The sequence below is a fragment of the Drosophila takahashii genome, chromosome 3L, assembly GCF_030179915.1.
Source record: "Drosophila takahashii strain IR98-3 E-12201 chromosome 3L, DtakHiC1v2, whole genome shotgun sequence".
In the NCBI taxonomy this organism is placed as follows: Eukaryota; Metazoa; Arthropoda; class Insecta; order Diptera; family Drosophilidae; genus Drosophila; species Drosophila takahashii.
In genome coordinates, this window is record NC_091680.1 from 13,029,664 (window position 1) to 13,046,551 (window position 16,888).

The following is a 16,888-nucleotide window of genomic DNA, read 5'->3' on the forward strand; positions in this document are numbered from 1 at the left end:
GAGAGAATCGGAAGTTTAGTCAGTCGGCTTGGTTAGAAAACCCCTAAAAAAAATGAAATACGAAAATTGCTTGGCAACCGGCAACGTTTAATCGATATTAAGGATTTTTCAGAGTTTGTACTTTGGCAAGGTATAGAAAACGACAAATATTTACTACTCAATAACACATTTCTAAAGGAAGGTAAGTAAGTTTTAAAATATACATTTTTAAGAAGTCAATTAACAAAACCTTAAAAATAATTCTAAAAATTCCGAATAGATATAAAAATTTAAAATGAGCAAACTAGACGACCTTCTGGGCAAAAAGAAGACGGTGGTTCCCGTTTTGGACCTCAGTCGCAGCAATATCCAGACGGTCGAGGAGTTCAAGCGGCTGCTGGAAAAGGTGCCCGACTACAAGATGCGACCGGTGAAGGTGCGCGCCGAGGAAATAAAGATCCGGGAGAAGGACTACGCCTTCAAGATGCCCAAGAAGGAGATGCGAAAGCTGATGCGGGCCAATGGGGAGCGGGAGGCGATGTATGCCTATGCAGATCCGGTGCCCAGTGAAATGAAGGACGTGGTGCTGATGGAACTCTGTGCGGTGCCCATCGATTGGAAGATGCTGACTACCCTGAGGCCCAAGAACAAACAGGAGGAGGAGTACTTCAGCCGGATGGTCGAGATGGGAAAGTTGGAGCTGAAAACCGAGGCCCGCGATCGCAGGGAGTTCGCGCTGAACAATTGTGTGAAGAAAATCAAGAACAAATCGGGCATTGTGGAAACTAGACTGATGACCTGCGAGTCCTGCGGCGAGGAAATGTGTTGTGGTAAGATACAAATTTATTACCTAGATATTTGTAATTCTAACTTAAATAATATTTCACATTTAGGCAAGACTTGCGGCGACTTCAACTACGATCTGTACATTCGGGTCGAGGCCAGGGTGGTTAAGCCCAAACCAGCTGTATTGTCCTCTAACAAGGCCAAATTGAACGGCCGCAAAAAGTCAACGGTGGGCGGAACCAAGATCAAGGTCAAAAAGTCCTCAAACAAAAACAATTAAGACAAATATTTGAAAAATATTCATTATTAAACTACTTAGCTTTTGTATCCATGTTTGTTTGCTACTACAATGTTAAAATATTTATCATATTTATCTTAAAACACAAATATTTCACATTTATGGAATTTAAAAAGTCATGAGACTTAAGGGCTACTGGAATTTTTATTTATTTACTATTCCAGCCATGTGTAGCATATAATAAAGTTGCTAATTAACTAATAATGTGTATGCCTTTTTGTAAATCAAAGGTGTTAAATGAAAATATCCGAGACTTAATTAAAAACGAAGCTAGATAAAACTTTAAAACGTGGTATTTTCTATAAAATTATTGACCATCAATAAATCGTATCTTAATATTTATAATCATACTTTAAATTGTTTTGGTAAATTTAAGTATATTTTTAAATGTTTCTTTCCCCATCGCTACTACTTATGCTGGTGCCTGACGAATTCCATCTAACATCAAAACTCTTACCGAAAAGCTTAAAAAAATGTTGTAAACTACTGAAGTAATGATCGCAGCTAAAATGCAAAGTAGTAGAAATTTCTGACGATGTTTTTACCGCTCAACAAGCGACACTCGAGTGTTTTTGCCGGTCAGCGGCACTGGCTCAAAATGAAATGGCTAAAATATTTAAATTGCCACAGAGCAACACAGCCGCATGGCCATTAAGCCAAAGTCAACAAGGTAACAGGGGTTCTGTGCTCGGTGGTCTGGAGAGTCTGGGCTATCGCTCCCCCGGAGAATACACTGAGCTTAAAAATATGATTTTAAAAAGATGTATAGCACAAAACCTTATCGAAATCCCAGATTAATTATTTATGAATTTTTAAAGTATTATTTTGTAATATTCCAGAACACGAAAAGCGAATAACAGAGACATATTATTATTTTTTAAATGAAACATTATTTAAATATTTTTCTTCCTGTGATGGATGAACATTAAAAGGAGCTGGAGGCGACGTCGGTGCGTTGGCGACATCGCTCCAGTGGCAAGCAGCCACTTACAGCCCACGAATCACTGCTCCGCGGCTTGTGCAACAATTTGTGCAAGTCTCTGCTCTCGGCCAGAATTCAATGGCCGTGTCTCATAGCCTGACTCCGATTATCCCCCCGATCCCCGAATTCTCCGCAGTCTGCGGAGCTGCACAGCTTTTGATTACTAATGAGCCGAGTTCGCTTTTGAGCTCTGTCAACTCTGCGATCGCAGCTCTGATTTATGCGGTTTATTTATGGAAATATCTATTCGCGTAGAAATTGAAAATTTACTTTGAATATCAAATTTATTGCCTGCCGGCACAGCCGGGGGCCGAAGCTTGGGTCGGAATCTTAATTTGAATTTGATTTTCCTACAACTAGGCTGGCACTTAATTGAAGATTGTTTGGGTAAATGGAGTATGCCAAGTTTGATTGGGAATTTGTAAAGTTAAAAAAGAAGCAAAACATTTTCTAAATATATGTCATATTCATAATGAGTGTGTGACATAATATTTTTTGAGTGTTTTGACAGTATTTAGATTATTTGGAATTAATTCGGATTATGAGCATATCTTTTATCTTTTTTCCTGTATTTTTATCGATTATCTTATCTTATGATTTCTTAGCATTACTTTGCATTGTCGGGTGGGTCTTGGTTACCAGCTCAAAAATATAATTACTATGATTTCGAGTTAAATCTCTCTTCCTCAACTCGACTCCCCTTGTCTTCCTTGTTTCTATTCATAGAGACACTCAACTTCCCAACTCACTTCGTATATCAGCTCAGATTGTTGACTTTTACCAACTTAATTGTGGAATCGAGTGTGACACACACCATTCAATCCGAATTCTGTTATTGTGAGCTACCATTGAACTGCCGTGGAAGAGTCAGCCGAGCCAGCATCAATATGTCAGCACTTCGCCGCGGGCGACTTTCGTATCTTGGGGTCTTTCACCTGGCCGAAAGACGTGCCAAGTCGATTACGTAGGCACACGCGTCTTTAACTCTAAATCTGTGTTACCGATCGGAAGATTTCCAACATAAACACGGCCGAATGAAAATGAAAACATGGCCCGAATGAAACGTATTTAAATCTTACGAAATGCTCGATGTCGCATCTCTATATTTATGCAGATGCAAGATAAACACATTCCAGATAAGCTGCCAAAGTGAGAGTGTAGGAAAGAAAGTTAGTTTTTTCTTTGTTTTTTCGTTAGGCTTTCGTCTACGTGACGTCTGGCCGGGCCACGCCCCTCCGGCCTTGATTAGAATTCCGAGCTGCCCGCCTACGAAAGACTTAGGCAACGAACTTCGCAGCTGCATTCTTTTTATGCAAGGCTAGCATCGTCACTGTGGTCAGTTGTGAAACTATAGAACCCGATACGACGACGGCTTAATTATGCATCTGCCATGAAAATATATGCAAAAACAGCGCTTGTCTATTAAGAACAAGGCCAAAATCGCCAGTCAACTAACTCAACCCGAGAAAAACGAGATAAGCAATGCTCGGCTAAGAAATTGCTATATGATTATTGGCTTTTAATTGCTGCCTTAACTTTGACTTTTTGTGGAGTTCGATTAAATCTATAAGTTTAACAAAGAATAGCTTCAATAATAATAAAAAAATACAGATTTTTAAAGAAATTTCACTTACGTTATTCTAACTATAAAATGTATCTTTAAAATATATTTCAATAAGAATTTAGTGGCTTGAAGAGAATAAAAATATACAATTATTGTTTTACATTTGCAATTATACAATTAAATATCGTGTTATTAACTTCCATAAATATTTCAGGAAATGACAGTAAGGTAATTAATAAGTTTAAACTAATCTGAACTGTATTTATTTATATAATAATATTAACAAAAATTTTAAGTAAAATCTATCCTTATAAAAACTTTATTTATTTTAGTGGGCAGTTTTCTCACCAAACCCAAGAGCATCCTCCCAACCATTGGATGGCTCAAATCACTTGGAAAAACTTTCGCCGAATCGAAGAGCTGATGAGCAGTCAACGACCATTTTCCTGACAGTCGAAATACATGCGAATAATCGGGTAAACAACTTAAAGCAGCATGTCCAACATCAGTTAAGCCGGAGAAGAAGATTGGTTCGCGACTAGTGACTATTATCAAATGCTCATCATTAACATTTGCTGCCTGCTGCGGCTGAAATCTCGACGTGACGATCAAATTGCAGCACATGTGAATACACGTGTGCTGAGCACTTGGACACAAAGGTGAGCCGAAGATGTTGTGAAAATAAAATTAAACTAAAGGCTTAAACCCAAGACAATGCACTGGGCGAAGGGGCTGGCAGAGGCACACACTCGTATCTGTGCGCTAAATTGCCGCCAGATACATTTGCAAATGAGTCTTAGACACAGCGCACAATAACATTGTTCAGCCATACCATAAGATACCATACGATCCTATACCATAGGAAACCCCCCCTCTCATCCAGCTGCCATGCAAATTGAGAGACGAGGCCTGTTCGTTCAGTCAAATTGGCAGTGAAAGTAAAAGTTTAAGCTATTTCTTACTCCCTGGGCTGTCGAACCAAGACCAACAATGTACCAAATCCGCACCGTGGCCAAGCGATTCGAACGCTCGGGAGAAGCTGACGACTGGCAGTCATCTCGACAGACACTTGCCGGCCATAAAGAGATGTAGTCCATGTTTCACTTCGCCCTGAACTGAGGCCCCTGCCCCTTCACCTAGCCTCCCCCGCTGGCCTCGAGTCACCCAAAACCATTTGCAATTAACTTTTAACCGGTAAATATTTTAACAAATTTTCTTTAATTAAGAAAGCCAAGCCCGGATTGAAAACAAATGATTTTTTGCAGCTGAAATTATAATGCACAGAAAATAGTTGATTAAAAAAATTAAAAAGTTAATAAAAGAAATAATTTAAATTTCGAAAATAGTCTTCAAACAATTAGTTCTTTTCAATAAAATAAAAAACTTAAATATTATAAAAGAATGGCTGGTAAATGTATAAAGAAAGTTTAAAACCCTCAGTAAATGTTAATGAATGTACGCATTTAAAATAAATCATTAGTTATCTGGCCTTAGAAGATCCTCATTTGGCGGAAATTATTTCTCCTCGGTCTCACTTTGCTGTTCCATTAACCCACTGAGCTTCGCTTCTCTGTGAGATTCCACCGGCTGGAGCTGGAGGCTGATCACCGGACACACCCAACTTGGGCCTCCACCACCACCACATCCCCCACAGATCTTCTTGGCCGAACGATCGTGACTTCATTTAGCAGTACTGCTCACGTACTGGGATCTCCTGTTTATTGCCATTGCTGGCGGGAAAAAAAGAAGCTCTCCCCATCATAAATTAGGTGCAGATGGAATCTCAAAGTGCCGACTCTAGTTTGTCTTCGGTTTTTCTCTGGGAGTGTTAATGGCAATGCCTATATCTCTGAACAGGAACTGTCTGTACGATATACACCCACATCAAAGTAAATGAAGGAAAATTCCAAAGAAAATCGTTTGATTTTGTGATAGTATCAAAAGTTTTGAGAATGAAGGGGGAAAAATATTAAAAAAAAAGTCAGTTTTATACTGATAGTTCTTGGCAATTTTGGTAAACTAGATAACCTAGCTATAAGACCAATACTTGCTAATATTAAAATATCACAACGAATATTTAATAAACTTCTAAAAATATTTATAAATCTAATCTATTGGTTAGGTATTATCTTTCATTGTTAGAAAAACGACAATCACTAAGATTACCTATTGCAGGTTATTTTGCTAATATAAAAAAATAAATGTACACACAACTAATAATTAAAAGCGGAACTAAGCCGAGCTAAGTACACACACGTGCTGCAAGCCAATGCAACCAAAGATTTGATTGATTCCCAAGCACTTGTCATGGAATTTTCTTGGCTTGAGCAGCGGATCGGTAGCCGAAACCAAAACTCATTTGTCCGCCCACTCACTCACTCACCAATCTTCGGAATAGAGATACTGAAAGTCAGGTCCTAAGACCCCGTGAAACAGACATCGAGTGCCGAAGTGAAACAAATCGCCAAACGACCGACGACTGACGACTGCGTCACCTGCAAGGAATGCGACCTTGAGCTGTCGTCGGCAATATGGGGCTGGTTGTTCAGATGTCGTGACTGCCCAGGCCCAGACCCAGGTAATGCCAAATAGCGGCGACCACAACGAGAAATATCAGCCGGGCACAGACCATAAATACGAAGTAGTTGAGGGAGGGGCTGCGGGGATCAGAACCCACTTGAGATGAGGAGCGCAAGTATCTCATACAATAAAACACGTTTGACGAACGATTTGATGGTGAAGATGAAGATTGAATATCTGTCAGATATACGTACGATATACGGCAACCACAACCAAAGGCCCCTCACTTTTATTTTCAGCACTGCAACCGCACTAACCACAACAACAACAATGGCATAACAAGCCGAAATAACAAAGATCAAACTCCAGTCGAATGAGAACAAAGCCTCGAGAAATAGCGAGAATAATATCTCAGCCCAGAAATTGCTATATAAAAAGTATCTGCCAGTACCATTCGTTGGCTAAGTTTATTTATTCCATTAGAAACTCCATCGCCAGCCAAGCCCCGTGAATTTGTCAAAGCCACAAACGATACGCTCATTACTAAAATAAATATAAACAAATTTCTACCTTTCTTGGGAATTATTCTGTAGATTTTTTATAAGGCCAAGTAATCCCAAATAAATATTTGTACAAATATACGACAGCAAAAACGTAAATAAATAATTACATATCCTATTTAAAGTGATTTATTTGTTTTACGAAGTAAAAATGACAAATTAAAGGTTCAAGGTCTTAGAAAAACAGTTAAATATTACATATAAAATCAAACTATCTGCCCTTTCACCTGAAACTTTCTCACTATCAATGTCTTATACTTTTCTAAAATCCGCATATCTAACGTTTGCCCTGCTCGTTAATCGACTTCTGAAAGGTGGCACAGTTATAAACACCGAACCATGAAATCGTATTAGAATCCAAGTCAATGAACTTATACGACCGCTCCACGTTTATTTATGCAGTCGGAGGCCCAATTAGTTTCGAGAATGTCTAAGAAAAAAACCCGAAAAGTCACTGAAATATTCGATTTGCCATTCGAGACAAATGCCCAACTGATTAAAACAAATATTTTTGTTTTACAATTCGAAATATCTGAGTAATTCTCCGGCGCATTCTCGAAGATTTGACACAGTTTTGATTGGGAAAACCTGTTTGCGATCTGTGCTAAAATTGTTTTTTATTTCAGCAGCTTGACTTTGTTTTTGCTTGCATTCCTACGATTCTTAATAACCAGTTATAGAATCTATAATTTTCGCCAAGATTACATTATGCAAATGGAAATTTGCATTTGGTATTCAGCGAATTTCTCCCTTTCTTGTGGACTGCCAATCTGTCAATTTGATTATTCCAAAAGTTGGGAGGGTTTGGATTTCTATTCAGCTTATTCATTTCATTAGAGTTCAACGATTGGAGACTGAGTTCAAAAGATTTGCATAAATTACAAAATGAATTCGCTATTTTACCAAATTTAATAAAAGAGAATCGGACCATTGTAAAATCCTGACTCTATCTCGATTATTACATAAAGAGAACGATTTAACTATTATGAAGTTCTAGCCTTAAAAGAGGTATTACCTTTCTAACCATTCACCTGTATCTGAACTTTATGAGCATTTCTAAAATATCTAGGTTTGTGTACCAAATGAACAGAGCATTAAATCAAAACCATAACCCCAATTATGGCCAACCAGTTTTATGTTAAACATTTGTGGCTTAAATTAGTCGTAAAACAAAAGACTCAGGCAACAAACTCGACGCGTAATTACAGCTACGTGCTGAGCGTTATTAAACATTTCGTTGATCCGCCAGCAGAACAAGAAAAGTGAAGCAGAAGTAAACAAATGGCGCTTTCAGGTTTATTTTTGGGGATCGGCACTCGTAAAAATCACTCAATAAACCGACGGAAATGACTTGCTCTCCGGAGCTACGAATGCGGTAAAAAACAAAAAGTATTTTCGGCCGACAGACAGAAATTTCATAATTAGCCGCAGTGAAACCCCGCGACGTGAGCTAGTCAAATCACATTAACCCAAGCCGAGAGAAGAAGATGTAGTTGTTTTTTTCGGGGGGCCTGGGCATTCGTGCATTTAATTAGCCATTTTCACACATTTCACTTTCAACAAGCTGCCAAATTGTGAAAAGCCTAGATGCTGGACGGCTGGAAACGCAAAAAAGCCATTAGCCGGTCAAGTGCAGAAAAAAAGCGTAGGTTGGTTGACAAGATCGTTCGCTGTATCTGTGTATCTTCGTCTCTTTGTATCTGGTCATCTGACGCTTCCTCTGTTTTGTCTGCCCACGGCGGTGAATTGCTTTCAAGTGGCCAATTTCTATTTCTCCCGCCGCTGCCTATTTTAGTTTTTTGGAAATCTTTTTTCGTTAATTGAAATTTCCCATCGCATTGAACTTGAAAGCGCGCAGACATTTGGCATAAATCTCAATCTGCTTGCAATGGCCAAAAATTCAATTTCCATTAGGCAAAGAGTCACATTGATTGGCAGTCGATGGCCCGACGATTTGGCCAATTTTGTGGCATTCCTTTTTTTCGCATTTTACTCATTTGATTTCTACCTGCGTAATTAGCATTTTTGGTTTGTTCGTTTGTTTTCGATCCCTACCCACATACTTGAGCCTCGATTAAAAATAGAAATTGCGCCGAGATATCGTGAGCTTAGCTCATCCAAGCCAAAATGTGATTTACAAACCTGTAATAGAACAGAAAAAAATAAGTTGAATTAATGACCAAATTAACGTCGTAAAAAAATATAAATGGCAAATATAAATAAGAAAAAAAAGATTATTATTGGTGGTTTAAATGTCATATTTTTAATTTTTCCCGTGAAAGGTCTGAGAAAGTCTTTTAGCTCATCTTTTTCTCATTCCAAAATCTCAGATTACACCTCTTTAAAAGCATGAACAATTCCCAAACAAAAGCATTATTTTTGCAAACGCATAAACCTCGAAAAGTTAAACAGCACCACTTTTACTTTAAGATGGTCAAAGCGGTGCGATTTATTTGACCAGGGATTTGCGAGTGCGAAAATGGAGATTGTAAGGAGTATGCAAAATAAAAACCTCATAAAGCCAACGAACGGAGATGGTCCAAACTTCATCCGTCGAATGCAGCTTAGCAAAGCAAATTGGCCGTAATAAGCATTAGCAGCTTCACGGAGCTATCCGTGCTGCCAATATAGACTCTCTTATTAGCCACTTAATAAAACCGAAAGGCAATTAAATCTGACTAGCTGACTTAGTCTGATGCATAGTATTGACGCAAAACTGCGGACAAAATGAAATAAATGCCACACTAATCAGGTAATAATAGTGTGGTGCAGCAACTATGTGGATATGTTTATGGTATGCATAATGACAGGCTACATGCAGCTAGATTTTTAAATACTAAAATTTTAAACTATGCCTTGCACATAACTTGATGATTTAAGGACCAAGAGAGAATAATTTAGTTTCAGTTATTAGCTAAATTTATATTGTGGTTCCTGAAACATTATTTCCTCAAATAAAAAATTAATTTAATATAAAATATATTTTAGAAAACCTTTGGTTACGACGGAATACTAAATACATTTTGTATATCAACAAAATATTATATAAAATAATATATTTGCGGATTTTTTAATAATAAATAAAATAATAGAAAACACCTCACCAGATTTACAAAAAATAAAGGTCCATTTATCTATTCTTAGCCTGATTGAAAATTTTATAACGATTTTCTGGTGTTTTTATTAAAGAAACGTTGACTGTTCTATTAAACAAACTATTTCTAAACATAAGTTTATATTTTATTACCCATTTTTTGTTCACTATTTCGCCTTGCACGTTTGTCCATATGTTCGACTGGGCTATCAATAACATTTAATTTCATTTCATTTCGCCGGTTTTGAGTCTCGTTCGCCCGCTTTATTGTGCGCTGCTCTGGTCATTAAGAAATTGTTACAAATTACCTGTGGTGTGTGTGCAAAAGCTGGCTGCCGTTTGCAACATTTGCCTTAATGCGATTTGCATTGAAAATGGGCACAAGAGTCGATTTGCTGGGCTGGGCAAGGTAAAACTGAACAGAAAACTGAACAGAAACTGAAACTGAAGTGGAGTGAACTGTACAGAGACTGAAATTCATCGTGTTCGCCGGCTATTCACCTGCATTTTGGAATGCTTGTTGTTTGACTGGCCCAAATAAATCGTGGCGTTTTCTGTTTGGACTTTTTTCACCAAAGCCTTTTAGGTGTGAACTTTTTTACTTAGCCACACTTTTCTGCCCAGCTCAATTTGAATTCGGTTTGAGGTCATTGGATCAAGCTAAAAACTTGTTCCACTTGGATTTGCAACGCAGAGAGCAAATCGAATAAAAAGATAGTATCGAAATTGGGTCGACATGCGTGTTATTATTTCGCGTGTTGCAAAAATTGGGCGGGGGGATAAAATGATATACCCACAATGTTCGATGAGGAAACGACTAAAATTGCATTTCCATAATCAAATTGTGGCCAACCGGGCGTATGCGCAATGTCCAATTGTCCCAGACGCTTTGGCATTTTTTAATGAAAGTTTCTGCCGTTCGCGCATTGAATTGATTTTCTATGAAATAAATTGTTGCAAAGGAAATTCACAGGAAAATCACAGAAGAAAAAAACAGAGACACGCCCACGAAATGATTGGCAAAACCGTCGAGCAATTATGCTTATATTGGCTGCTGGCGATTATTGCCGCATTCTTTTCCCTCAGCCACGAATATCAAAGCAAAGGCTTTCGGTTTCACAATCGGAACGGATAAACTTGTTCTTCGAAGGCAAAGAGCTGCCAGCAGCACTAAAGTGGTCCGAAATGAGGTAATAAATAAATATAGAAAATTAAAACTAAATTACCGCGATCTGGGGATTAATGGAGATAAAACTTTGTTACAAAACGAATCATGTTTTGGTCCATTTTAATGTCGAAGCACAGAATGGTTTCGATTTAGCATTAAATGGGCTTAATAAAATTAAGAGTTATGTTTAGCGAATTTTAAGAGTAATTTAAAGCTTAAATTTCAAATAAATATTTTAGAATGAAAATAAATGTATTTAAATATCCAAATATTTGTGTTTTTTAAATATTAATACTAAAATCAAAAGAATACATACAAAGAACTTTTAAAGACTTTATTACAAGCTTCAAAAACCCATTGCTAACCCTTGACATTTTACCAGCATCTTCAATGTCAGCCGGTTGGCTCGACGATTGAAAAATTTCAATACCAAATGGGTATTTTTTCCCTGCGATCCATTGCCATTAGCCAGTTGAAAGAAACGCGATTCCCTGCTGGAATTTTCAATTTCAATTGGAACCGAACCAAAACAACTTTCAATGCAAATGCAGCATTAAAGGCAAAGCAAACCTGTGACTGCAACTCCGTGGGTGAAGTGAAGGAAAAGGCGGCTAGTCAAGTCAAGTAGTGACATATCGTTCGGCTTACCTGGCTGCCTGATGGAAAAATGCGGTTAATGTGGCTAATGCCAATTGCCGTTGCAGCCTGAGGGTTCAGCTCATGCACTTGTACAATTTCCTAATTAAGTCAAATGCACTGCCATGCTTTGTTATTGTCTGTATGGTCGTATCTGTTCACATGTGAAAGACATGTTCAACCTGCAGTTTATTTTATTTGATCGTCAGTAAGAGGGAGCAACCTTCAAACTTGTGGTATCAAAAGATTTTAAAAAAATTATGCAAAATTAAATTTCAGTTAGGAAAAAAAAGAACAAAATTGTGTTTTGGCCCTTAGTCGCTTTTCTCACTTTCACTTAAAGAAAGACAGAAATGGCCAAATATTGAAATTCTTTATGAACTAACAAAGAAACGTTCCTTTAGGGAAATACTTTTTATTCCAAAGATCAACAAAGTTATTTCAAATTTAATATTATTTGGTATTTTAAATCAATTTAAGTCTTTGGTCAATGAGCAAAGGACTTTTTATTCCTTAAATGTAAATATGATTTGTTAAAAAAATAAACAAACATAAATCATTATAGATAGAGCTTTCTTTGAAGCAACAATATATTTTATATTTTTGTAAAGTCTATTGATTCTAAAAATCGTTAAATCCAATTCCATATATCCACATAATAATGCTAATATCCATAAGTTATAACAAATATGTGGTTCGATAACGCCAACTGGCCATTTCTGTTGCATAAGATTGAATTGATTTTCTTGCATTTCCCCATCGCGTTTTTCGCCTCCGAAGGAAGTGATCGCTTAATAGATTTTACTTTTTGACAGTTAACGCAAAATGAAAATTAATTTGCGATTCTCGGGCGGCGACACGAATGCAAATAATCCATGCGTCTGCGAGTGGCAGTCGAATGAAAATGATTCGAGTGGCGTTCGAGGAAAATGTTTGCCACTTCAAGGAAAACGAAATACCCATGGTTAGCCGTGGTTGAAGCCATTACCATTACCAATGCATTCGAGCCAACTGCGGGCAATGTGGCAGTTTGTTTTGGTCCGAGGCTGGCCAAAGTTGATGGACTCGTTTGGAGCGCCTACAGCAGCACAAAAAGTGAATGGGGAGGTGGAGAGGTAGCGGCAAATCGGCGCTTTAACAATTTGGTTAAAGTTTAATAAACTTTATGAAATGTTGTCTTGAGTGGGAAATGCAGTCGGCGGTCCGCGTGGAGTCGTCGACTTCAATGACAATGGTGCAAAGGGGGCCGGCGGGGCGGTGTCTGGCTGTCAAGTGAGTTTTCGGGGCGATAATGTCCAAGGCAGCAAAACAAAAAAAAGGAAATCCTAGGAAAGCCATGGGACATCAGGAAACAGCCTGGCCACGTTAGAAAGTAACCATTATTCGGGTGTTTCGTATTTACCTATACCTTTTTTTGAGTTTCCAATTCTCCGATTTTGACATCGCATTCGTCTGGCTTTTTCTGCGTTTTTTTGTTTTTGGCAACTTCTTCGGGATGTTACGCAAATACGCGGAAAATGTGCATTAAGTTTCCCTTTTCGGGTGATATTTTCATTGATTTTTTTATGCTGATGCAGGTGGAGTTTTAATGCAATTCCGAGACAGAGTGTGCATTACATAAACGAGGTGTAATATTTGTTAAATTTATAGCTCATAAAGAAAAATACAAAATCAATGCTTTACTGCTATAAAAATTTGGTTTTTCCATCACAAATTCTTGTTGAGCATGTAGACTTATACTATTAATTGCAAAGGAATTTTTATAAAGGCAGCGAGTAACCAAATCGTATTGAATCTATGTATCTGACCGAAATTATTAATGGTTCTCTTAATTAAAAACGATCCACACCTCAAGTGGTCGTCTCCAAGCGGAAAATAGGAAAAGCAAGCTGGGTTTCTCATAATTGCCATTGGCTTTCATACAAACTAAATATTATCATCAATATTTTTTATAGATTGTCAAATCGAATCGGTGTTTGGGGGGCGGGGGGAGTGACCACTCCCGCCAATTGGAGCCACCGCCGCGAAAAGGAGGAGAAAGTGAGCCAAATGGCAGAGAGCGCGAATGGATCGCTCCGAGGGTTATGATTATGTACTCATATGCAAAGGCAGCCCCAGCAGAATCCAGTAATTACAGTGAACCATACGATATGTGGAAGGCTTGCATCCGATAGATACCATTTTGATTAATCGCAGCGAAAAGAGAGCAAAGAAATTAGAACGCCAGTGGAATTCGATTGGAGTGTCCAGGTAATTGCGGGTTGTATGTACGAGTGGACTCCTCAGCGGAGAGAAACTGCAGCGTTTGTAACGAACTGATAAGCGCATAATTAACATGGCCAAAAGGGGGGTGGGGTGGCAGAGAGGGGGCGGGGCGGCTTAGGCCATGGCATCTACAACATCCACCTGGCCAACATGAAAAACTCCCATGTGCAGCAGAAAATATTTTTACCCCGCCACATCGACAGCAAAGTATTTTTAAGGCGTGTTGTTAGCCGTTTTCAATAGATTTTGTCTTTAATGACTTTTGCCCGGGCTCTTCGACTCGCAACTCTTGGCCAGGCTTAATGGCTTCGATCGTTTTGGCTTTTGTTCTGCACAGAATTGACTTTGTGGCTTTCGCGAGTGGGTTTGGTTTGGGTTTTGGTTTTGCGAATGGGTTCCCAATGGGTTTTGTCTATCTTCAGGTGTCGGCATCGCTTTTAAAGGGGGAATACCGCTAGTTTTGGGCCCCATAATGAGCCCGGTCAACTGTCCGGGAGATCGAACAGGTGCCTCATGGTTATTCTAGCCAAAATGGGTCGCACATGCTGGGCGCAGACTTTTGACATCGATCTACGATTGGCAGGTTATTAATTTGCTAAAAAGTTAATTATGATGTGGTGCCAGCAAAGAATTTCATCGGAAGAAAGCTATTACTAGTTAGGTGGGGAAAAAAGGTAGGTATTGTAAAATATTTATTTTTGATTACTACTTAAGGAAATGTAGAAAAAGCTAAACAACACCTGAAGGGAATAGTAGAGATTTTCTTGTTGGCAAGCCAATGTTTATTTACGCTTGGAGATTTATATATATGCCGAATAATCGAAATTTATTTCCGTTAACTGTGTAACAAATATTAATTTTAATTGTTAATAAAATGTTGTTATATTTCTTCCCAATGTTATTTGTCACTCATTAAAATAAATTAATAAAATCATTCAATTCTAACATCTATTATGTTCTTCAGTAGCTTGATTATAACTCGCGTTTATTCGCTTACCCTTTTAAAGACTATTTACATTTTCCCCATTTAGAAATTAAATAGAATCATAAATACACCCTAAAACAGAAACATTTTTCAGACAAACATTTCATTCATTAAAGCTTTAAGCGATGTCAGAAAGCCCCATAAAAGTCAAATCCACTTGCTAATAATTTTGTTTTGGCCTGAATTGCTGAAACGTTTTAAACCTATTGAACAAACAGGGTTTCGAACAATGCAAAACAAAGGCTGAAATACCGGAGAACTCATTAAATAAAATGAGAACAAGCCGTTTGCCAGACGGAGATGTTGGAGAAACAAAAAACAATCAACAGTCGCAACAGCAACAACAACAAGAATAAACCACAAGAAGTTGGTGCAAAATAAAGTCCAACAGAAAAAAAAAAATAATAACAGCGACTACAACATCAACAGCGAAAAATAACCAAAGATGAAAAGTTCAATGCACGCAAATCGGATTAAGCAAAGAAATTAAGTAATACTTGTACTTGTGGAAATCCATCGAACTGAATGTGGGCCTAGAAAAGTGGGAAAGGGAAAGGAAGCCCAAAGATTGGGCGGAAGTGGTACGCCCAGAAATATTGAAATAAATTGAACAGATTTCCAAACTCAATCGTTGTCAGATTGTCAGACATAAAAGTAAATTTCTTACCTTTAATTCGCCAAAGTGTGTATGTGGTTCAAATCCAAATGCGTAAATCCAAAGAATGATTCACAGGAAGTTTTTAAATTCTCACAATTATGTGTTGGCCAAAAAACCCGATCAGTTAGCACTCCGAATGTCGTATTTTTGGGTCGTTAAGTGCGCAGACGTTACGAGTTTAAATTGCACCAAACCGGGTCTTCAGAATCACGCGGAATCGGGAATAGCGAACCGAACGCATCGAAGCTTAAAACTCAACTGACCCAAAGTTGGGGGCTCTCGATTCATGGGGCTCTCGAGCCCCAAGCGCCACGCGCTCAAAAGCTTTCCCATTTAAGCTTTCAAATGGAACTGCGTTTTGTTGGGCTTTCTTAGACATTTATACACAGCCGAAAAGTCGACTTTTGGCTTACGATACTACGACTAAGCCACACAAGTTAAAGTATAAATAATTTTACCAGGATCTACATTTTTATTTGATATTTTTAACATATAAGTTTAGCAAGCGATCCTGATCGAGAATATATATACTTTATAGGGTCGGAAATACAAAATATCCTTTCACCACCCTACGAGTAACGGGTATTCAGACATTAGCATTCGAAAAATAACGTATTTTTATGTTTTGTTTGATAAATGATTAAATTTCCCTATTTCTTTGTTGGCTAACAACATCAACATGTGTTTACATAAATGACCATCCTTCATTCAGTGCATACTAATTTCAAAATCCTAGTGATTTGTGTAACACCCCGTGTTCCTTTTAATAGTACTTTTAAAATTTTTTTCGTTTTTGTGCTAATCGTATATATTTAGGCAAAGAAAAGGTGGTTACGTCATAGTTTAAACAACCCACTTCGTAATAATAATCTACGTTTTTGATGACACATGGTGAATAGTAACATAAATAAACTGTTTGCCTAGACGAACAAGTGGAAACATCTTTTAATAATTTGGCTATATATACTAAGGAACAACTGTCACATCAGTCGAAAGTATCATTCAAGATGCGAACCCAGCTTGCTGTCTTCCTTGGCCTCGTGGCCCTCATTTCGACTGCCACGTCAGCCTCTGATCAGACCACTCCCACTGATCCCAAAACGCCGACGTCTCCAGCATCGCCTACCACCCCAACGTCGCCCACAACGTCCACCTTCCCAACCACACCCACTTCTTTGAGTTCCCCGGCCTCTGAAAACAGCACCACTGCACCCACCACCGTGTCACCAAATAAGAAGCTGGTTATTACTAGACCTTCCAAGCGTAAAATCCATAGACTAGCCAGGCGCATTAAAGTTTTATATATACCTCGCACTCGCTCTAGCTGAGTAACGGGTATCTGATAGTCGGGGCACCGGACTATTGTTTTTTAATTTTAATTTATTTTTAAGTT

The 16,888-nt window shown here is 38.2% G+C and overlaps 2 protein-coding genes across 3 annotated transcripts in view; one reads left to right on the plus strand and one right to left on the minus strand.

Annotated features, from left to right (window-relative positions):
* LOC108063415 (uncharacterized) lies at positions 1-1,345 on the plus strand. Its single transcript, XM_044395812.2, has 3 exons — positions 1-181; positions 260-809; positions 873-1,345. The coding sequence occupies exons 2-3, from the start codon at positions 275-277 to the stop codon at positions 1,043-1,045; spliced, it is 708 nt and encodes a 235-aa protein (XP_044251747.1). The 5' UTR covers positions 1-181; positions 260-274; the 3' UTR covers positions 1,046-1,345.
* Positions 1-15,758, minus strand: part of IRSp53 (Insulin receptor substrate 53 kDa) — a 30,469-nt gene extending 14,711 nt beyond the window's left edge. For both annotated transcript variants that reach the window (XR_011418405.1, XM_044395813.2), the window contains exon 1: positions 15,505-15,758. The gene's annotated coding sequence lies outside the window, so the exon portion shown is untranslated. The remainder of the gene's footprint in view (positions 1-15,504) is intronic.
* Between the last annotated feature and the right edge of the window lie 1,130 nt (positions 15,759-16,888).